A 23,064-nucleotide genomic window follows, 5' to 3' on the forward strand; every position below is an offset into this window, starting at 1 on the left:
GCACTTTAGAAGGCCGAGGCAGGAGGATCACTTGAGCCCAGGAGTTCCAGACTAGGCTGGGCCACAAAGCAAGCCCTCATCTCTAAAAAAAAATAAGAAAATTAGCCAGACATGGTGGCCTGCACCGGTAGCCCCAGCTACTCGAGAGGCTGTTGCAGGAGGATCCCCTTGAACCCAGGAGTTGGAGGCTGTAGCGAGCCATAATTGCACCACTACACTTCCGCCTGGGCAACAGGGAGACTTGTATCTAAATAAATAAATAAGAAAGACAAAGGAAGCAGCTTAATACAGCTGCTATCTATGTAAAATTATGTTCTTTTTTTTTTTTTTTTGAGACGGAGTCTCACTCTGTCGCCCAGGCTGCAGTGCAGTGGCGCAATCTTGGCTCACTGCAAGCTCTGCCTCCCAGGTTCACGCCATTCTCCTGCCTCAGCCTCCGGAGTAGCTGGGACTACAGGCGCCTGCCACCACGCCCGGCTAATTTTTTGTATTTTTAGTAGAGATGGGGTTTCACCGTGTTAGCCAGGATGGTCTCAATCTCCTGACCTTGTGATCCGCCCGCCTTGGCCTCCCAAAGTGCTGGGATTACAGGTGTGAGCCACCGTGCCCGGCCTCTAATTATGTTCTATTTTTTATCATCTGACCTCTAATTTGTGTCTATAGGATAGCAAGCCAAATTTAGAAAAGGACCTAACAAATGAAGTGCACATTAAATATCTTTATATGCAAACTAGTAGTCATGTCCTCGAAATACTTTAAAAATTCAAAACCTAGATTTCACAGTGAGGTATTTTGTTGATTTGCACACCAATGTGTCTTGCCTGCCTAAAATTCTAATTGGTCTTATATTTAACAAGAGTTTATAGAGCTGAAAAAAATAGAAAGTGTTTGGGTAGAGCATACTATAAACTAGTCCTTCCAGTGCTCATAAAAACATTAAAAAGTTTTTTTTAAATTTTAAGAAAGGTTCCCTATGAAATAGAATCTTGGAGGTCTGAGCACAGGTGGGCATGACAGAGAAGGAAGTGAGGGTGGATGTGATGGCAGGGCCACAGGAGCAGAGGTCCAGCTGCATGAAAAGCAGCATGCCAAGGGAATGATGACAGAAAACCAGGTGTTAGCCAGGCACGTGGGAACTGTTTAAGAGCTGTTTGTGTGGTCCCAGTGCTACCAAATGCAAACCAATCACAGTTAAAGAACAGAAGGGGGCTGGGTGTGGTGGCTCACACCTGTAATCCCAGAACTTTGGGAGGCCGAGGCAGGCGGATCACGTGAGGTTGAGAGTTTAACACCAGCCTGACCAACATGGAGAAATCTTGCCTCTACTAAAAATACCAAAAAAAAAAAAAAAAAAAAAATTAGCCGGGCATAGTAGCACATGCCTATAATCCCAGCTACTCAGGAGGCTGAGGCAGAAGAATCGCCTGAACCCGGGAGGCGGAGGTTATGGTGAGCTGAGATCGCACCACTGCACTCCAGCCTGGGCATAACAAGAGCGAAACTCCATCTCAAAAAAAAAAAAAAAAAAAAAAGAACTGAAGGGGTCCAGACAGAACTCAAGTCATCTGCCAACAGGGCAGTGTCCAGAACATACTTCTGTTCATAAAAAGATAATATGTATACCATGGGGTCTCTATCCCACAGAAACATGGAGGGCTATAGATGCATACTATTTGGGAATTTCCAAGTGTCCGCCACGTTCCAGGAGCCATACTAGGAAGTCCTTTAATTACCACTACAACCTACATGATGTATTAGCTGTTCTCTCTACTTCACAGATAAGGATACTGAGATTGAAAAGTTTAAATAACTACATTACCATTACGCAGTAGAAATCGCGGAATTCAAAAGCAAGTATCTTGACTTCAGTGAATAAGCTCTTAAAACACTATGCTCTATTGTATTCATGAAAAGTAATCAGGAAAAAGAGATGTGTTGAAGAACAATGGGCAAATTAGGCCAATACACAGCATAAACAGACAACTTCCAGAATACTTGACTACGACCCACAGTAAGCAATACACATTATATCATGACCCAGCACACACCCAGTATGTTTACTGTGCATAAACAAATTCTATAAATACATTTACCTTACTATGTTTTACTGATATTTTCTGACTTATTTCCTATTCTATATTATTCTATGACACTGTTTTTAAAATGCTGATCAGAACTTACTGAAATAACTTCATGGCTCAACAGTAAGATAGAACCCACTGTTTGCAAACCAGTGCCATAATTACCAATGACAACCATTGTTCTTATTCTAGGTAGAATATCAAGCTTTTCAAATTTTCATATCTGATCTCTCACTTGAGCCCTCATCTCCCTTGAGAAAAGGGAGAAAGGTAGTTAAAAGGGAGAAAACTGTCACTTACGTGTCACCCATTGAAAAGGGTGGTGAAATTAACATAATCCAAACAAGAATGGCACCACCTCAATGACAAACTTGCTCAAAAAGGCAGATGTTAAAGACGTGTTGGAGAAGGCTCTTATGTCTTTAACATTTCTTTAGTTGTCAAAAAGACTTCATTTTCCAACAGAGACTCATTGGTGAAATGAACACCTTTATGTAGTCTCTAGGTCAACTTTAAGATGTCAGACAAGCTCTCCGGTCCGTGCCTCCAAGATGACAAAGAAAAGAAGGAACAACGGTGATGCCAAAAAGGGCCACAGCCATGTGCAGCCTATTCGCTGCACTAACTGTGCCCGATGCCTGCCCAAGGACAAGGCCATTAAGAAATTCGTCATTTGAAACATAGTGGAGGCCGCAGCAGTCAGGGACATTTCTGAAGCGAGCGTCTTCGATGCCTATGTGCTTCCCAAGCTGTATGTGAAGCTACATTGCTGTGTGAGCTGTGCAATTCACAGCAAAGTAGTCAGGAATCGATCTCGTGAAGCCCGCAAGGACTGAACACCCCCACCCCAATTTAGACCTGCGGGTGCTGCCCCACGTCCCCCACCAAAGCCCATGTAAGGAGCTGCGTTCTTAAAGACTGAAGACAGGCTATTCTCTGGAGAAAAATAAAATGGAAATTGTACTTAAAAAAAAAAAAGATGTCAGACAAATCACAGATGCCTACTACTCAGACTACCTTCCACGCTAAAAAGCACCAAGGTCTTCTACAGGCAAGTTGGTCAAGGCACTCACTGATCAACACTACTTTGATTTGACTTATTAAAAAGCCTGAACAGCATTATTTTATCGCAGGATGCAACGCTGGGATTCTAGGTGCAGAATCAACACTGAGTTATGAGTATTCATCAACATAATCATATTAAAAGAGAGGACGGAAAGATAAGAGTTCATAAATGTACCAACACAGAGATAGTTGCAACAAAAACTTCAGTTACTATGGGGATTTCTGAGAGGGAAAGACAGGGGGTCTCTTTTGAAAAGTGACTGATGCTATTTATTAACCTACTTGCAAGTAATGTCAAATTTTAAAGTTGCTCAAAAAAACCCCCTTTTTTTTTTATCAGTCTCTTAATATGCTGAAGGAACCTGTTCAAAATGCTTCAGCGGCGAAGTAACTTAGATGATAAATGTGTTCTTCAATCTGTGCACCAGTCAAGTAGCAATAAAATCAGAGTAATTCATGCAAAAATTTTCATTATGTTTCTAAACATACTTATTTACATTTTAAATCACACATTAGACAATATGAAATATCTTTCATTTGGACAGGTGTGAACCAGAAAACAGATGCATTCATTAAACATGGAACAATTCGGTGAATTAAAAAAAAATACTCAAAGAATTCTTTGGTTGAAGTACTTCAGCCACTGTTAACTTACTTGAAAAAATATGGCCATAGCTCCGATTATTCTGTTCTCAGAAATTGCGGTTTGAAAGCTGTCAAAGTCATCTGGATTGTAAAAGAAAATCTGCATCTGCAACAACAATTAAAAAAATGTATTAGGAAAATTTTCAAACATAAATAAAAAGTTGAGAGAATAGTACCATAAATGTATATTCCCCAGTTGCTAATAAGATTTTGCCAAATTTATTCACCTATCCATATTTTTCCTTTGCTAACTTTTTTTTTTTTTTTTTGAGATAAGGTCTCGCTCTGTTGCCCAGGCTGGACTGCAGTGACTCAATTTCAGCTCACTACAACCTCCGCCTCCCAGGTTCAAGCGATTCTCCTGCCTCAGCCGAGTAGCTGGGATTACAGGCAACTGCCATGATGCCCAGCTAATTTCTGTATTTTTGTAGAGATGGGCTTTCACCATGTTGGCCAGGCTGGTCTTGAACTCTTGACCTAAAGTGATCTGCCTGCTTTGGCCTCCCAAAGTGCTGGGATTATAGGCATGAGCCACCACACCTGGCCCTTTGCTAACATATTTTACAAGGAACCTAGACATCATGTCATTTTACCCCTAGATACGTCAGAATGTATCCCATCTTTTCACATAACTACAGTACATTCATGCCACCCAAAATAAGTGAAACCAATGCCTTCTAGTTTTCTAATAGCCAGGTCATGGTGAAATTTCCCTATTAAGAAGCAAAATTTTAATGGAGTTAACCATCTTTTTGCAAAAAGCTAACCCACGCATTATTTTGCTTAATCCTCTTATCAAGCCCTGTAAAAAAAATTAGGGCAGAAATGACTATACTCAGCTATAGATGAGAAAACAGTGCTTCAGAAATTTGATGTTAATTTGCCTAATATTACACATCAGAGAGAATCCAAAATCCATGTGCTTTCATCCCAACCTTAAATATCTTCTCTTACATTTGGCTAGCATTATGGTTTTTTTTTTTTTTTTTTTAAACAAACAAACAAACTCACTCTCACTCTGTGACCGAGGCTGGAATGCAGTGGTGGCCATCACGGCTCTCTGGGACCTCCATCTCCTAGACTCAATAGATCCTCCCACCTCAGCCTCCTGAGTAGCTGGGACTACCGGTGCATGCCACAATACCCAGCTAATTTGTGTATTTTCTGTAAGGACAGGGTTTTGCCTTGTTGTCCAGGCTGGTTTCAAACTCCTGGCCTCAAGCAGTCTGTATGCCTCAGCCTCCCAAAGCACTGGGATTACAAGTGTGAGCCAGCGGGCCTGACTAGAATTTCTTATTCAAAAAGCAGAACACAGGTAAGTTAACTCAGAATCATTACACAACTTTAATGCTTGCATACATTTTGACATTTAAAAAGATGCAGAAAACAGTCGGACGCAGTGGCTCACGCCTGTAATCCCAGCACTTTGGGAGGCCGTGGCGGGCGGATCACCTGAGGTCGGGAGTTCGAGACCAGGCTGACCAACGTGGAGAAACCCCGTTTCTTCTAAAAATACAAAATTAGCTAGGAATGGTGGTGCATTCCTGCAATCCAAGCTACTCGGGAGGCTGAGGCAGGAGAATCACTTGAACCTGGGAGGCGGGCGCTGTGGTGAGCCGAGGTCGTGCCATTGCACTCCAGCCTGGGCGACAAGAGCAAAACTCTGTCTCGAAAAAAAAGATGTAGAGAACAAAAATGAACCATTAGGTATCCCCAGAAGCCTCCACACTGATGAAAACGAAAACAAAAACAACAACAAAAAAACAGACCTGGGTTCCTATTCCAGCTTCCTTATTTACTTGCAAGCACCAGCTTTCTTAGGCATAAAGTCAAGTATTTCCACTTACTGGGGTAATTGTGAGGCTCAAATAAGTTAACATAGTATATAACATGAAGCACCATGATTAGACCTCATCGATGCTCAACAAATCACCATCATCATCACCATATATACATATATATTTTTTTCTAAGATAGGGGCTCATTTTGTCACCCAGGCTGGAGTGCAATGGCATGATCATGGCTCACTGCAGCCTTGACCTCCTGGGCTCAAGCGATCCTCCCACCTCGGCCTCCTAAGCAGCTGGGACTACGGGTATACACCACCATATTGGGCTAATTTATATATATATATATATATATATATATATATATATATATATATATATATATTTTTTAGAGGCAGGGTGTCACTATGTTGCCCAGGCTGGTCTAGAACAACTGAGCTCAAGCAATCCGCCCACCCCGGCCTCCCAATGTGTTGAGATTACAGGCATGAACCACTGCATCTGGTCATTATCATCATCATCATCATCATCATCATCATCATATTTTAAGATTAACATTTGGCAAACATCTTCAAATTTCTAGTAAGAGTGTGATTCCACTGAATCATCTAGAATGATGGTACTCCTTACAGAAAACAGTATCTTCTATATAATTAGTTCTTTCATGACCTCTATTTCCCCACTTTTCCAAAAAGCACGATGCTATTTTCTGTAACAGACTGAACAACCACACCCCAGAGAGATTTAGAGATTTGACGTTGAACAATAAAGTCCCAGCAGGAAAAGCTAAATATAGGTCAAAGGTAAACAGAGTTCTGATGACTGAATTAACTCAAATGCTAAGAATACAACGGCATTTCTTTTGTGAAGAGGGCAATCAGGTAGCCCAAATCAGGACACTTCCTAGAAAAATTCGATACCTAAGTACATGGGAGAAGGATGGGTAGTTTTCTTTTGGAGAATTTTCTTTCTTAAAGATAATTCTTTTTCTTAAGACTGTAAATTCGCACCAATTCTGGCAGTTTCTTACAAATGTGTTGCCTTACGGTTTGGACAGCTTTAGACATCATGAATTTTTAGAGAAAAATCCATTCAATAAGGTGCAGATTAGAATGGTTTAATATTAGGTGAATTGCTTTGGGAACAATACTACTAACCCAAGAAAGAAACTTCACACAGGTGTATTCAGAGAATTACACTTCACTTTCTTTTTAAAACTCAGGCCCTCAAATTAAGTAGGTTCACAGAAGGCTTTCTTATACTTCAGGCCATGTGCAGGAGCAGCATTGTTTAATGCATCACCCGAATAGTGTGTGATACAAAATACTTTAAGACCTCTTCAAGGGCATTTTCATTTACAAGTGGGTAAAAAAATACATTTTTAGAAAATGTGTTTGGGTCACGGCTCCACCCATCTGGATAATAAAATGTCTCATAAAAAGGACAGTAGCACAGGTCTGAAATATCTATTTTTCTTACTATTTTTCTCAAGTTGTAGCCTACTGAATTACGGTAATATTTGAAGTGTCTAAAATATAAGAATAAGTAGATGAGGTTTTGCTGAGTGAATTGGACTTGCGTGAATTGAAACATACTTTGTCAGCGGTGGTGATGTCCAAGTTTGGACAGAGGCTGGAAACTATTTTCCAAAAACATCTTTGGCAGGTGTTTGGGGTAGCTACCATCAATTTTACCCTCAAAATGAACTGTGCCCAGAGCCCTCCCTTCAACATTCTGGGTTCTAGATCCCAGAGCCCTCCCTTCAATATTCCCCAAAGTGTGTTCTTTCTAGTAATGTTAATCTAAAGTGATACTCACTCTACAGCAATCCTTCTGTGAAGAAACGTGCTGTACATAAGCTGAAGAAAAGATCTGGGGCCAGGTGCAGTGTGGCTCATGCATGTAACCCCAGCACTTTGGGAGGTCCAAGTGGGAGGACTGCTTGAGAACAGGAGTTTGAGGCCAGCCTGGGCAACACAGTGAGACCTCATCTCTACAAAAAATTAGCCAGGAGTGGTGAGTGTAGTCCCAGCTATTCAGGAGACTGAGGTGAGAAGATTGCTCCAACCCAGGAGGTTGAGGCTATTGAGGCTACTGATGGCTCCACTGCACTCCAGCCTGAGTGACAGAGCAAGATCCTGTCTCAAAAAAAAAAAAAAAGAAAAGAAAGAAAAAAAGATCTGGAAAATCCAGCAATAAAGGGATCTATTAACTGTTCCCTATCTCCTTTACCCAGTGTCACCAATTATTTATACTATACCTCTTTTGCTCTCTCTCTGTATACACACACACACACACACACACACACACACACACACACACACTTTTTCTCCTCAATCATTTGGGAGCAAATGGGAGATAATAGGCTCCTTTACCACTAAATACTTAAGTGTGTAATTTCTAAGAATAAGGACATTCTCTTACATAATCACAGAATAATTATTAGAATTAGCAAACTTCACATTAACACAATACTATTATCTAATTCACAGACCATTTTCAAGTTTTGGCAAGTGCCCAAATAAAGTCCATTACAGATCATTTTCTGGTTCTCAGTCCAGAATTCAATCTAGGATCAAACTTTGTATTTAGTTGTCATGTCTTTTTACACTGACCTCTTCCAACCCCATCTTCATCTAGAACAGTTACTGAGCCTCTTTCTTCACTCTGACAATTTGAAGTGTACGGGGCAGAAATTTCATAGAATTGAGGTCTGTCGGCCGGGCGTGGTGGCTTACACCTGTAATCCCAGCACTCTGTGGGGCCAAGGTGGGTGGATCACTTGAGGTCAGGAGTTTGAGACCAGCCTGGCCAACATGGTGAAACCCTGTCTCTACAAAAATACAAAAATTAGCCAGGTGCAGTGGCAGGTGCCTGCCACTTGGGAGGCTGAGGCAGGAGAATCACTTGAACCTGGGACACGGAGGTTGTGGTGAGCCGAGATTGTGCCACTGCACTCCAGCCTGGGCAACAGAGGGAGACTTTGTCTCAAAAAAAAAAATTTATATCTTCTCCATGCATCATATCAGCAAGCACATTTATGTGGGTTTATCCCGCTATTGGAGGTATTTATCTTGATCATGTGGCTAAGGTGCTATCTATTGGGCTTCTCCACTATAATGTTATTAAATTTCCTTTCATAATTAAAAAGTACTTTGTAGAGAGATACTTTGGCATGAGATAAATATCCTGCTCCTCATTTAATGTTGACTCACTAGTTTAGTATCCTTGGGTGACTTTCTAACTCAACCCTTCCTTCTATATTCATTAATGGCATTCTAGAGTAAGGAATCGCTTTCCCTGCACTGCGGTTTATTCACTTATTCATTCATTCATTTACACCCCTATGGACTTGTTTGTTTTTGTTTCTATTTATTCAATCCATTATCAGATTCCGTGACTAACATTATGTATTTTGATGCTCAGATTGTCCCAGATTTGCCCAGTAGGAGACCCTTCAAAAGTATTTCCCTGTCACTCTGCCACGTTCTCCTAATTTTTTATTTTTTAGCAACTCCTATCAAGCACGGATGTTTTGGGCTCATCCTATATTTTCCCTGCCCTAGCCCTAGAATTGGCCATTTAAGTCCTGGGTCAAAGGTTATTCGAAGACTTAGTAACTTTAACTCAGTATTTTCCAAACATAGTTGAAATAGAATACTTTGGGCTTGATTCTATAAGAAAACTATATAGCTTAAAGGTCGACGAGTCTATTCCAAGCAGGCCTCTCTTTTGCAAGGGAAGGAAAGTTGAATCAACCCTGTATAAACAGACATTCCTTCATCATGTAGAGTTCCATGAGATAGGAGATACTACATATTATATATATAATACACACACACACACACACACACACACACACACATATATATCCTCAAGCACAGAAACAAACTATATGAAACTCAATTAAAAAGCCACCGATAGACTGCTTGCACCAGGGCACAATCATGGGACCAGTCCTGCAAATTTTTCAAAGTCATAAGTGAGAGTCATTAGCCCAAATGGATCATTCAACTCTACCTTGTGGAATGGCTTGACTGCAAAACCCTCCAGGTGTTTTTCTAGCCAGATCAAGGTGATGGCCAACCTAGAGTATCATATAGCATAATCTGACATTTGGAAAATGCAATTTTACAGGGGCAAAACAAATCACATTAAAAGCATCATCATCGACCAGGAAGCATGTCCTAAAATATATATATGGCAAATGCCTGCATGAATCCCAATACTATCAAGCAATGGGAGGGAGGTGAAAAGGACACTGTGAGTACAGGGTTGACAACAGTCAATGCTCCACTGTTGTAGGGTACTAGTATGATACATACAAAGTCACAACAAAATGTCCACCTAGCTTCCCTTTTTTCCTGCCTTGTGCAACTTTTCCCTTACATTTAAAATAACTCCAGTTGCAATTTGACTTTACAAATGTGTCTATGTCTGGTTTCCAACATGTGTCACTATCCATGTTAAGATGAATGAATAGAAAGCAACAAATCTGAAAACCTGAGCCTTTGATACTATTATTGTTGTTGAAATATTAATTTTTAATCATATTAAAACATTATTAATGTTTTTCAAACCTTTAGTAAGTACCTACTATATGCTAGGTACTGTACTATGATTCATTGGCACTCAGTGACGTAGGTATCCGTACGATTCTCATTTTATAGGCAAGAAAACCAAGGATTTACAAAATTTGTAATTTCAAATTTACAAAGCTCCTAAGGAAGGAAAGTGGGGTTGGGACAGAAAAATTATCTTTCAAAATTGTCTTTCAAATCTCAGAGTTCAAGATCTTAATCACTGGGCTTCCTTCCAATTGGCAGGAGTATTGCTTAATGCCTATTGTCTGTAAGGCACCATGACAAGATGAAGATACAGTCTGCACTTAGGAAAACTAAAATATCATTAATGAGACAAGGTTAACTTTATTTTTGAGTGCCAAAGTTGAGTGAGTGTATCACAAAATAAAAGCATAAGGCAATGAATGGCTCATGGTCAAGTGAGGCATCTATTAAACAAATACTGCATTTATACAGGCAATGGGCAGGAGGGGGCATTTCCCAGAAGGTGTGTTGTGTGCCTACTGTTATAGTTGTGTGCCTAAGTCAGCTCCCTCGTTGCTGTGATCACGGAAGCAAAAGGAAATGGTCCCAACATGAAAGTAGAAAACCCAACAGTAACTTCTATGCAGATTTAGAAAGCTCTACATTTTATTTCCTCTCAAAAAGCAATTTCTCCCACATGCCCCCGACACATGGCCCAAGAAAAAAAATCATGATGGAGTAAGTAAGGAAACAGCACGCAAATAGCTCGGGGGAAGGCAATCTACTGAAAGACTCAATAGACATTTCCAGGATACTGCTGGGGATTTTTATTAAAGTGGAAGAACACACAGGCAAAAGCTACAGAAAAGAACAGATGGAGATGAGACGTAAACAGGACGAGATAAAGAGGGTAACCAAAAAGGCAACAGCAGAATTAAAAATCACATAGGAGGCAGCAGACAACAGAACTGAAGAGGTGGAAATGTATTTTTCTAATCAAGCTTGGTGTTAACCTGCCAGTTGGGAACGTGGTGGTGGACAAGAAACAGGTGCCTAAGAATAAAGATGTGAAGTGAAGGCAGAGTAAACATCCAAACACAGTGAATCTGCCAGTTCTGCTTTTTTGATGACATGCATAGGATGATGACAGAGTTAAGGTTTTTGTAAAATTTGCTCTTAATCTAACATGATTTTTAAATTATTTTGTAACGGCTAGTATTAAGGAGGCCAGGACACACACACTCAACACACTACACTCTAACTCTAATTCTGCCATTGCCTGTAGATAGAAAGATGTACGCACGCAGGACATAAGTCTGCGCAGTGCAAGGCTGTGTCCCTAGCACAGTGCTGCCCATTGTAAATACTAGTAGTTTATTTCTGGAATGAATAAAATGAGTGGGAGCTCTAAGTGGCTTGAAGCAAGGACAGCCAAGTGATAAAGCCACAAACACTAACAAAGCCCATGCCGGCTCTTGGAATAAATAACAAAATCAGTGGCAAGGAGGGCTCAAGATATTGAAAGAATGGAGGAATTTAAATTGCTGGAGTAAATGCTCAGAAAGGTGCAAATACAAGCCAAAATCACTGTGAAATGGCCAAGTGACTCCAGGTATGGTTCTGCTAAATACAGATTATATTACTTTCTCTTTAATCTACAAGAAAGCCAAACCATTGTCTAAGTAACTCTGGCCTAAAATTTTAATACTTCAACAAAAGAAGATCTATTCATTTCAATTATGGAGAAAAATGATAACTATACATTATACATATTACATTAAAATATATAACACAAACACTCTGGGTATTTTGTCTTATCCTAATGAACAAAGTTTTTATTCCTAGTTACTTTTTAAAAGGATCATTGTTATTTTTTGTGACAGTATTTTTTACACGTGATTAACATTTCAATCAGTAGACCTTAGAAGTAAAGCTGATTACCCTCTATAATGTGGGTGGGTCTCATGCAATCAGCTGAAGACCTGAGGTCTTTTTAAGAGGAGGGAATTCTGCCCCTACACTGCAACACAGATTGAGCTCAGGTTTCCAGCCTTTGAACTCAAGACTGCAAGATCAACTTAGCTAGAGTAACTTAGCTAAAATTAATGAATTATAGGCCAGAGTTACTCTGTGTGTGTGTGTGTGTGTGTGTGTGTGTGAGACAGAGAGAGAGAGAGAGAGAGAGAGAGAGAGACATCGATCCTATGGGCTGTCTTTCTCTGGAGAACCCTGACTAATATACCCCCTAAAATCATTACTGGTTTTAAGCAGACACACACAGGTATGTGTCTGTGTATCACATTATAAAACCATTTTGTAACTCAGTTACTTTTTGGGCTTCTTTGAGCTCTGAACTCCATCATCTTCTCTTACTTCATTCTAACAGGCTTCTACCCTGGAGAATGTAGCCCCTGTTACAACCCAGTTCACACTCTTACAGCATACGGAAAAATATCCATAAAGTTGATAGTATTAGATGAAGATCTAAGAGTATTTGCTATAGAATAAGACCAGATTTGTATACTGAAGAGCCTGGAGATCTCTAAGGCCCAGTGTCCCCTTCTGTGAAATAGAGGTAATACTCACACCTCACAGGGCTGTTGTAATACATTTTCACTAAGCGCTTGCTTTGAAAAAGTAAAAACTGATGAAACAGCTCTCATTTTTCTCTTACAATATGTCCTGATGATTTTCTTTATGACCAGAAGAATACTTACAGTAAGGTTCAAATAAACCATTTCCACAGGCCAGCCAACTTCCCAATAAGTCATGCCAGAGGGTGTGGCAAAGAAACCAGTGTGTGGCGTTCATTGGAAGAATATTTTTAGAGGAACCAAGCTCTGAAGAATAGTAGGTAGTGGGTATCTTTGCAGGCAAGGTGGCATTTAAATAAACATTCTGAAACACTTCCTTTATACAATATCATTAATCACAGAGTACACTAATCCTTAATTATTTCCTGTTTTCATTTGCCCTGTAACAGGGAATTATCTTCAACTACTTTACAGCAGGAATCCCAAGTTTTGGGGCAGTAGAACCTAAGGTGCACACTAGGGCTATGAGGCATACACTTGGGTGCCAGGATGTTTTTGAGATCACCTGGAGCCAAGGAGTTTGAGACCAGCCTGAGAAACATAGCGAGACCTTATCTCAAATAAAACAAAACAAAACAAAAACATTAGCTGGGCATGATAGCATACACCAGTAGTTCTAGCTACTCGGGAGGCTGAGGCAAGAGGATTGCTTGAGCCCAGGAGTTCAAGGCTGCAGTGAGCTGTGATTGCATCACTGCACTCCAACCTGGGTGACACAGTGAGACTCTGCTTCAATTAAAAACAAACAAACAAACAAACAAACCAAAACAGAGCAGGGCCGAGTTTACTGCCCTGTTTTGCATTCATTCCATTTAATATAAGCTACTTTAAATCCGACAGTATGGTCAGATTGAACTTATCTGCTTGACAGAGCAAGTTCCAGTGACTGGCCTTAACACAGAGAATCCCTCCAGCCTAGGGCCCAATAACTATTACAAGAGCCAAGCACTGCCCCTGCCTGCCCTTTCCCCTGAGGCAGCCTCAAGCATAAAGCACTCAGGAGGGTTGTTTAAATGTGCCTGATTCCGAACGTTTTACATCAATTAATTCCCTAAATCAATACTACTATTTTCTAGGAGTGATACTCTTATTTTTCCTATTTTATACAAAAGGAAATTAAGGCTGAGATAGTAGGTCTTGTCTAAGAAGTAATTAACACTGGGACTCAAATCTAGGCATTTGCTTGTAGAGCCCATGTACTTAAAACTGTTCTACCACATAACATCCTGACCAGAATTCCATTAGCAATGAGCACTACCTGTTAGTTCTCTCTAGGGTCCTAGTACAAAGCTTCCAGAGCAGTGTTCTTAACATGGGGTGATTCTGTACCCCAGTGGAAATATGACCATGTCTAGAGACATTTTTGGTTGTCACTCTTTGAGGGGGTGATAGGCATCTAGCACAGAGGTCCCTAACCCCCTCATCTGTATTTACAGCAGCTCCTCATAGCTCACATTATTGACTGAGCGCTGCCTCCTGTCAAATCAGTGGCGCCATTAGATTCTCACAGGAGCGTAAACCCTATTATGAACTGTGCATGCGAGGAATCCAGGTTGCACACTCCTAATGAGAATCTAATGCCTGATGATCTGTCGCTGTCTCCCATCACCCCTGGATGGGACCATCTAGTTGCAAGAAAACACGCTCAGGGCTCCCACTGATTCTACATTATACAATTATACATTGGAAAATTCTTTCATTATCTATTACAATGTAATAATAATAGAAATAAAGTGCACAATAAATATAATGCAACTGACTCATCCTGAAACCATCGCCACCCCCGACAAGGTCCTTGGAAAAATTGTCTTCTCCAAAACCAGTCCCTCGTGCCAAAAAGGTTGGGGACCACTGATCTAGCAGGTAGAGGCCAGGGGTGCTCCTAAACACCCCAAAGTGCACCAAATAGTGCCCCACATCATGGGAGTTTCTCTGTGCCTACTCATGCTCTGGAGGTTGACAAAAGAAAAAGAAAAAAAAAAAAGAAAAGAATTATCCACCCAAAATGTCCATAGTGCTGAGATGCAGAAACCCTCTCCTACACCCACTGTCAACATGAAACATTATCAGTGGGCATGGTAAAGCACTTTGTTTTTCTTTCCCTTTCACACCACTACTGAACTTTGAGGGGGAGGATCAAGTCTGCTGTGAGGGAGCTTGAAACTGGGAGAGCAGTTGTTTTTTTTTTTTTTTGAGTCAGAGTCTCTCCCTGTGTCACCAAGCTGTAGTGCAGTGGTGCAATCTCAGCTCACTACAACCTCCTCCTTCTGAGTCCAAGTGATTCTCCTGCCTCCGCCTCCTGAGTAGCTGGGATTATAGGCACGCGCCACCACACCCAGCTAATTATTGTAATTTTAGCGGAGAGGGGGTTTCACCATGTTGAGCAGGATGGTCTCGATCTCCTGACCTCATGATCTGCCCACCTCAGCCTCCCAAAGTGCTGGGATTACAGGCGTGAGCCACCGCGCCCAGCTGGGAGAGCACTTTTGTCCCTATGCATAAACCAGTAATTTCAACTACTCTTGAGGTGACTGCAATGGCTTTCTTTCCTAATAAAACAACGTTTCCTTGCTTGCATGGCTATTTTATATATAAAGCTGGTTCTGAAATGCAGTGGAGCTTAACACCTTGGACACAGTGGAGGGAGAGGGCTCCCTAGGTGCATCTGGAACTCATTTGTATTTCAAAAACACAAAAATCACTACCACAGTGTTTGTGCTCTTTGTAATATGAAACTTTTTAGAAATTGCTTTGTACTTGGGAGTAACAGCCACATGATTCACCATGAAATGAAGTCTGGAAAATCATTTTGGATAAATGGACCTATAAATTCAATAGAATTTCCATGACAACATAGACTGCAACACTCAGCCACAAATAAAAGGTTATAAATCATTCAAAACCAACAAGGAATCAGCAATATGTCTCCCATTTTGAAATACAAGAAACCTGAAATATAGTTTATTTGTTACTTTCTCAACCAAAGTTACCATTAGAGTTCTTTCCTCATTTCTGATATTGTATTTTCTACCTCGTCATGTTTTGGGGGAAATGATGATGTCATGAATTTGCAATTAAGCTAAGCAAAATTAACACAGGTGTAGATCTAGTTGGTTGTATTCCCTCCTCTTATCCCAGCTAGAGACCTCCAAGAAAGCTTGCCACAAAGACAAGTTATGCTCTTTTATCTGGAAAGCTGCATTTTGCACTATACAGATGAATGCTGCCACATCATGGTTCTCCATAAGAAAAAGGTTGGTGCAAAACATTTCTGAGAAAACACATCCAAAACAACTGGAGGCTTCCGAATGCTTCTGAGTTCTATAAATCCAAACCACACCCTTTAGTGTCCGTGGGAGAATCTCCACAGTGAAGTATTTTTAAGGTTAGCTGGGTCAACTGGTCTAGAACATCTGTTCTTTAAAACAGCTCTTCTGTTCCTGAGGTCATCTTATCATTTCTGATGGAGATCCCCTTACAAGAGGTTCTTCTGGATACTGTATTGTGACCTCTCCCACTGGGAGGGTCCTTACAGAGCTAAGCACATGGTAGGCACTCATTAAATGACTATGGAATGAATGAATGAGTTATTTCTCACACAGGAGAAAATATGTTTCATTGCTCCACAGGGATTTTTTTTAGTATTATTCAGTATCCCTTAAAATAACCAACAGCATTGATCAGATGACTGATCAAAGGGGAAAAACAAACTCATGGAACTATGAATCTGGCTTCCAGCAGGGCTGCAAGCCCCTTGAAAGACTGCCGAAGGTGGTACATGTATTCACTGAACAGTGTCCATCACTTTTCAGCAGTTCATTAGTCAGACAGATTTCTATGGTTCCATCTACAACCACGTGCTGAAAGACCCATTTTCAGCCCTAGTCTCATGCGGTACACAACCATGGACTTCACTGGAATCTTCAAGGGCTCCACAAGCCAGAAAGGTTAAAAATCACTACCTCTAAAAAAATATGTAAACATGCCTCAGTGAGCAAAAAATTCCTTCTCTAAGACAGATGTCTAGAAGCAGTTCAAGCCAAACCATCCCCTGAAAAGATTACACACATTTTTTTACTCTAATCAACAGTGCAGGAGAATACCAATTCTCCTATACCATTTGTAACACTGGATTTATGGATCCTTCTTATTTTTTACCATTGGATGGGTACTTCTGTTCTCATTTTAAAATTTCCAAACAAGGCTGGGTGCAGTGGCTCACACCTATAATCTCAGCACTTTGGGAAGCCGAGTTGGGAGGATCAGGAGGTCAGGAAATCAAGGCCATCCTGGCTAATATGGTGAAAGCCCATCTTTACTAAAAAATACAAAAAATTAGCTTGGTGTGGTGGCACGTGCCTGTAATCCCACTACTCGGGAGGCTGAGGCAGCCGACTCACTTGAACCGGGGAGCTGGATGTTGCGGTGAGCCAAGATCGCACCATTATACTCCAGCCTGGGCAAGAACAGTGAAACTCCACCTCAAAAAAAAAAAATCCAAATAACCAGTAAGTAAAGAAACTTTACTTAGTTTTTCCTAATGATTTCCTGTTTTATTATTTAAGGAGCTCTTTATTCAGAATATTAATACTTTGCCACAAGTGCTGCATATACAAAGACAAATATACAAGTATCTATGCCCCACCATTGATGGTATCAGGGGAGGAAAAACTTGATATGCGTAATAAATAGGAGAATGGTAGAACCTATGGAGGGGGAGGGAAGAAATTAGGCACTAATTTGGGAGGCTGAGGCAGGAGGATTGCTTCAGGCCAGGAATTCAAGACCAGCCTTGAAAGTTCTCAGATATATTGTTAGAGGAGAAAATCAAGCTGCAAAATAAATACACTGTGATCACATTTGACTTTAAAAATGTCATACACCTCAGTACTGTATGTGTCCTGTGTGTATATGCACAAGTATATAGATCTAACGCAAGGGAAGGCTCACGTCTGGAAAAACAGCACAAACTAATAGTAGTTTTCTCTGGGGAGAAGACTTGTATTGATTTGGGGCCAAGAAAGGTGGTTTATCCCAACTGTTTAACACACTTGCTGGCTCTAAAAATATAGGTCATCGGGAAAAAAGTCTCCCTTGAAATGAGCAGAAAAAGAAAAATCAAAAAAGAACAAAACCCAAACCCCACCACTGCTGTAAGAAGAAAAGGGTCCATCTAATAGATCCATTTAGGGACCCAACTCAGAAGACCAGCCTCATCAGCAAAGTGCTCTAAAGGAATGCATCCATCAGCCCCTAGCAACAGACAGCTCCACATCACGCAGGGTATAATCTTCCTTTATTCCTGATCTCACTGTAACACAATTCACTCTTCATGTATCTTTTACCACAATGAAACGCACAACTACTCAAGCTTACTAACACTCCAAAGGAAACAAAGAAATAAAGAAAAGATTGAGGTCGGGTGAGGTGACTCACACCTAGAATCCCAGCATTTTGGGAGGATGAGGCAGGAGGATTGCTCGAAGCCAGCAGTTCAAGACTAGCCTGGGCAACATAGCGATACTAGTTCTCTACAAAAAATATAAATAAATAAAAATGAAAATCGAGGTACTGTTTCAGATTTATGCAGAATTTAATTTACTTAACACAGCTGCTCTACTAAAAAGTGTATTTATTTAGACTAATAATTTCCCACCTACCTAGCCATAAAATTACAGTGTGCACTATTTTACTTTATGTAAACACAAAGTATTAATATTAATTCTCTCAGACCGTATCTTTAGTCAGAAGGACACCAGAGAATCAGAGAGCAAAACAAGGCTGCCCAAAGCTCTGCAAAGCACCAGTCTTCCTGATATATTGGTTAAAACCCAACAGGAATGATTAGAGAGAGGCATTTTATGAACTGGATAAAGGCTTTAGCGGTAAAAAGAACGGTGGGCTGCCACCATTGCAGCTTTGATCATAGTTCAAAATCCTTGGCTTGATGATCTTTCTATCAATTCTCTGGAAAATGTGGGTTTCAGAATCTCATAATCAGAGAAAACATATGATGGAGTGGAAAAGATAATAATTAGAAAATGAAAGTTCAAGTTCAAGCTCTGCCTCATCTGGTGCTAAGATCAGGGGTAAATCATTTAATTATTCTGGGTCCCCATTTCCAAATATGCAAAATTGAGATGATGCTTTTAAATGCATTTGAATGACGATGACTTAAAACAAAGTTTGATGACTGAATATAACCTTACACTAGTTTGGGATTAGTATTTAACACCACAAGGCAAATAAGAATGCCACAAAATTGGCTGGGCATGGTGGCTCATGCCTGTAATCCCAGCACTCTGGGAGGCTGAGGCGGGCGGAGAGCTTGAGTTCAGAGTTCAGGAGTTCGAGAGCAGCCTGAGCAACATGGTGAAACCTTATTTCTACAAAAATTAACCAGGCATGGTGGCACATGCCTGTGGTCCATGCTACTTGGGAGGCTGAAGTAGGGCGATCACTTGAGCCCAGAAGGAGGTCAGGCTGCAGTGAGCCATGATTGCACACCAGCCTAAGTAACACAATGAGATCCTGCCTTTAAAAAAAAAAATGCCATAAAATCTATGAGATGAGATCAACATTATCTTCTTACTCATCATTAGTATAATTGTAATTTCTATAAAACTTCTTTTCAAAAAATAGATGTCTCTGTTGAACTGGTTACTTGATAGGGAATTCATTTATGTACGACTCAGATCAAGTCCCTCGTTAAGTAGATTTTCCCATTTTCTTATTCCATTTCATATGCTTTCCCCTCAACATTTTATTATGTACAAGCATTAAACATACGAGCAAAGCTGAAAGAATTTTGCTGTGAACACCTGTATACAACCCACCTAGATACCTCCCTTTACATTTAAATGTACCTGCTTTATCAAACAACAGTTCATCCTGCTATCCATTCATTTAATCCCATACTAAATTTATTTTTTTGAGACGGAGTTTTGCTTTTGTTGCCCAGGATGGAGTGCGATGGCACAATCTCGGCTCACAGCAACCTCCACCTCCCAGGTCAAGCGATTCTCCTGCCTCAGCCTCCTGAGTAGCTGGGATTACAGGCACGCGCCACCACGCCCAGCTGATCTTATATTTTTAGTAGAGATGGGGTTTCTCCATGTTGGTCAGGCTGATCTTGAACTCCCAACCTCAGGTGATCCACCCGCCTCGGCCTCCCAAAGTGCTGGGATTACAGGCATGAGCCACCACGCCCGCCCCCCATACTAAATTGTAAGGAAAAATGCCATCAGCACTCTCCAACAGCCAGCCACTATAAAAGCAGCAACCTTGGCATCAAGAGAAAGCCAGGTAGCTGGGCGCAGTGGCTCACGCTGTAATCCTAACACTTTGGGAGGCCGAGGTGGGCAGATCACCTGAAGTCATGAGTTCCAGACCAGCCTGGCCAACATGGTGAAACCCCATCTCTACTAAAAATACAAAAATTAACTGGGTGTGGTGGTGGGCGCCTATAATCCCAGCTACCCAGGAGGCTGAGGCAGGAGAATCGCTGAAACCCGGGAGGCAGAGGTTGCAGTGAGCTGAGATGGCACCACTACACTCCGGCCTGGGTGACAGAGTGAGACTCCATCTAAAAAAAAAAAAAAAAAAGAAAAGAGAAAGCCAAGTAATGTTTTTTAGGCTTTGGGTCCTGCTGGTTTGCAAAGGGGTTAATAACTTTATTAATGAGAGCATCTTGAGACTCTGATAGATAAATCTCAGCAGGGAACTGTGAGTAATTTAGAATAAAAATAGAGTTTAAAGGAGGAGATAAAAACAGCAAAATATCAAAACCATGACTTCATGAAGCCAAAAGTCTACCGGAGATGGTGTCAACCAATAATCAGGTTACAGAGTGGCTCCATTCATGACCTATCTTGTTAGTGGATACAGAAAACATCCAGAGAGACAATACTTTAAATGCAATCCTGCTCAAACATTTATTTTTCTAATTTGTCTTGAATTTATAATACACAACAGTGAACACACTCAGAAGTCTGCCCAGGAAGTCTGGTTTGTAATTCCCAAATTTGAGATTTCAGTCATCATAGAGAGTTGTGCCCATTAAAAACTCCAGGACAAAAGCTTAATTTCAAAGAAGGTATTTTAAATCAAAGGATGCTAAAACAGGCTACCTTAGTTGGGATTTGAACAGTGTCACAAATGCTACAAGGGAGATTCAGGGAGTTCAAGAAGCATTATTTATAATAGCAGAAGGATACAGACACGTTCACTGACAATTTAGGAGAATAACAAGATAAATTAGGGTGCATCCATACTATGAAATATTATACAGGTATTAAGAACTATGTTGATTCTGTATCTGATATGCAAAAAAACCAATGATAAGGCAAGTTACAGAACTCCATGTATTATGATCATCCCATATTTCAGATAAAGGAGGGTGGAAAACCTTAAACAATCTATAAGATATTTAACTTTGGTTACCTCTGAGAACTGAAAATGCAAGCAAGAATAGAGATAAAACAATGACTTCAATTTCTACTCCATATCTTCAGTATTGTTTAAAGATTTATCAAGGAGAAGAATTTCTTTTGTAAATATTTGAAACAACAAATACAAGACAACAACAACAAAGAAAGACTAAAACAAGAACCACATAGCACTGGATGACAAGATTTCTTTTCAAACTTTACTAAATACTGACATACAGACAAAACAGTGCATAGCTGTAAGTGCAATTGTGAGTGATCTCAATGAAGTCTCAGAGTGAGCACATGCACGTAACTGGCATCCCGATGAGGAAACAGAATGCTTCTTGCTCCTCCAGAAGCCCTGTGCAATCTCATCTGGTCACTACTCTCCAACCAAGAGTAACCATCTACTGACTTTCTATTTACCTATTACTGCTTGCAGGAAGTGTAACAGTAGCCAGTAGCCATCAAATTATAGTCCCTGATCTGCAGTTCTTCAGTTTCCTTCTTAGGCTACAGCCACTAAAGGTGCAACTCATTCTCATCAAGATACAGGAAATCAGCAGGAAGGGTTTTGTTTTTGTTTTTTGTTTGTTTGTTTGTTTTGTTTGTTTGTTTTTGAGACAGGGTCTCACTCTGTTGCCCAGGCTAGAGTGTGGTGGTGTGACCATGGTTCACTGCAGCCTCGACCTCCTGGGCTCAAACGATCCTCTTGCCTGAGGAATAGCTGGGGCTACAGGCTTGTGCCATCATGCCCAACTAATTTTTGTATTTTTTTGTAGAGATGGTGTGTATTAATCTGTCTTCATGCTGCTAATAAAGACATACCCAAGACTGGTAATTTATAAAAGAAAGAGGTTTAACTGACTCACATTTCAGCACGGCTGGGGAGGCCTCAGGAAACTTACAATCACGGTGGAGGGGGAAGCAAACACGTCCTTCTTCACATGGCAACAGCAAGAAGTGCCAAGCAAAAGTTGGAAAAGCCCCTTATGAAACCATCAGATCTCGTGAGAACTCACTCACTATCATGAGAACAGCAGCATGGGGGTAACGGCCCCCATAATTCCACTACCTCCTACTAGGTTCCTCCCATGACACCTGAGGATTATGGAAACTACAATTCAAGATGAGATTTGGGTGGGGATACAGCCAAACCATATCGTGGGGTTTTGCCATGTTTCCCAGGCCAGTCTTGAACTCCTGGGATCATGCAATCTGTCTGCCTGGGCCTCCCAGAGAGCTGGGATTACAGGCATGAGCCACTGCACCCAGCCAACTCCTGACTTTCAACAGCAGAGATCTGTTCTCCTGATCAGTTGGTTTTTAAGCTCATTCTAAACATGAGATTCTATGATGCTTTAAAACAAATGTCTTTCACACCAGGCCTCGGTCGGTCCACATTTCTTACAAGGTAAGATCAAAAGCTGAATTCTCATTCCTGATCTGTTTTATGGACAATGGGGGTTTGGGGTAATGAGATCAGAGTCTTCAGAGGCAAGCTTTAGAGCTGTTTTCAAGCTGACTGCTAGTCGGGGAATGGAATGGGGTTCTGAGGAACCAGAATTTGAGAGAGTCCAAGTCTAAGAATCATCTATACTTTTGTGAGTTCCACTTATGAAGGAGTCCCCTAGGACATGTGCTTTGTGAAGATTAGGAAATTTTATCTTCATGACAATTCTACATAGCAGGTGTTACTATTATCCCCATTTTAAAGACTGGGAAAGAGAATTTTAGGAAGGTTAAGAAACTGCTTCAAGAACATAGCTGGTGAGCAGTTAGGGACCCAGTAACTCTACAATCTGTGCCCCTTCAGAGCAGACCAGACACCAGGGGCTGATGCTTCATCAGGCCAGACACTGGATGATCATTCCTGTCTGCCTACCAAGAGCAGAGTTCTGTGGTAGAGTCCCCAT

At 40.9% G+C, this 23,064-nt stretch overlaps 1 protein-coding gene and 1 pseudogene across 6 annotated transcripts in view; one reads left to right on the forward strand and one right to left on the reverse strand.

The window, feature by feature from the left end:
* Positions 1-23,064, reverse strand: part of PTPRG (protein tyrosine phosphatase receptor type G) — a 735,254-nt gene that overhangs the window by 214,757 nt on the left and 497,433 nt on the right. For all 6 annotated transcript variants that reach the window (XM_024244436.3, XM_024244435.3, XM_063722016.1 and 3 more), the window contains one exon: positions 3,802-3,897. In XM_024244436.3, coding sequence (XP_024100204.1) covers positions 3,802-3,897 — 96 coding nt within the window. The remainder of the gene's footprint in view (positions 1-3,801; positions 3,898-23,064) is intronic.
* Positions 2,633-3,061, forward strand: LOC112132629 (small ribosomal subunit protein eS26-like; annotated as a pseudogene).

Source organism: Pongo abelii, chromosome 2 (assembly GCF_028885655.2).
Source record: "Pongo abelii isolate AG06213 chromosome 2, NHGRI_mPonAbe1-v2.0_pri, whole genome shotgun sequence".
Taxonomy (NCBI): Eukaryota; Metazoa; Chordata; class Mammalia; order Primates; family Hominidae; genus Pongo; species Pongo abelii.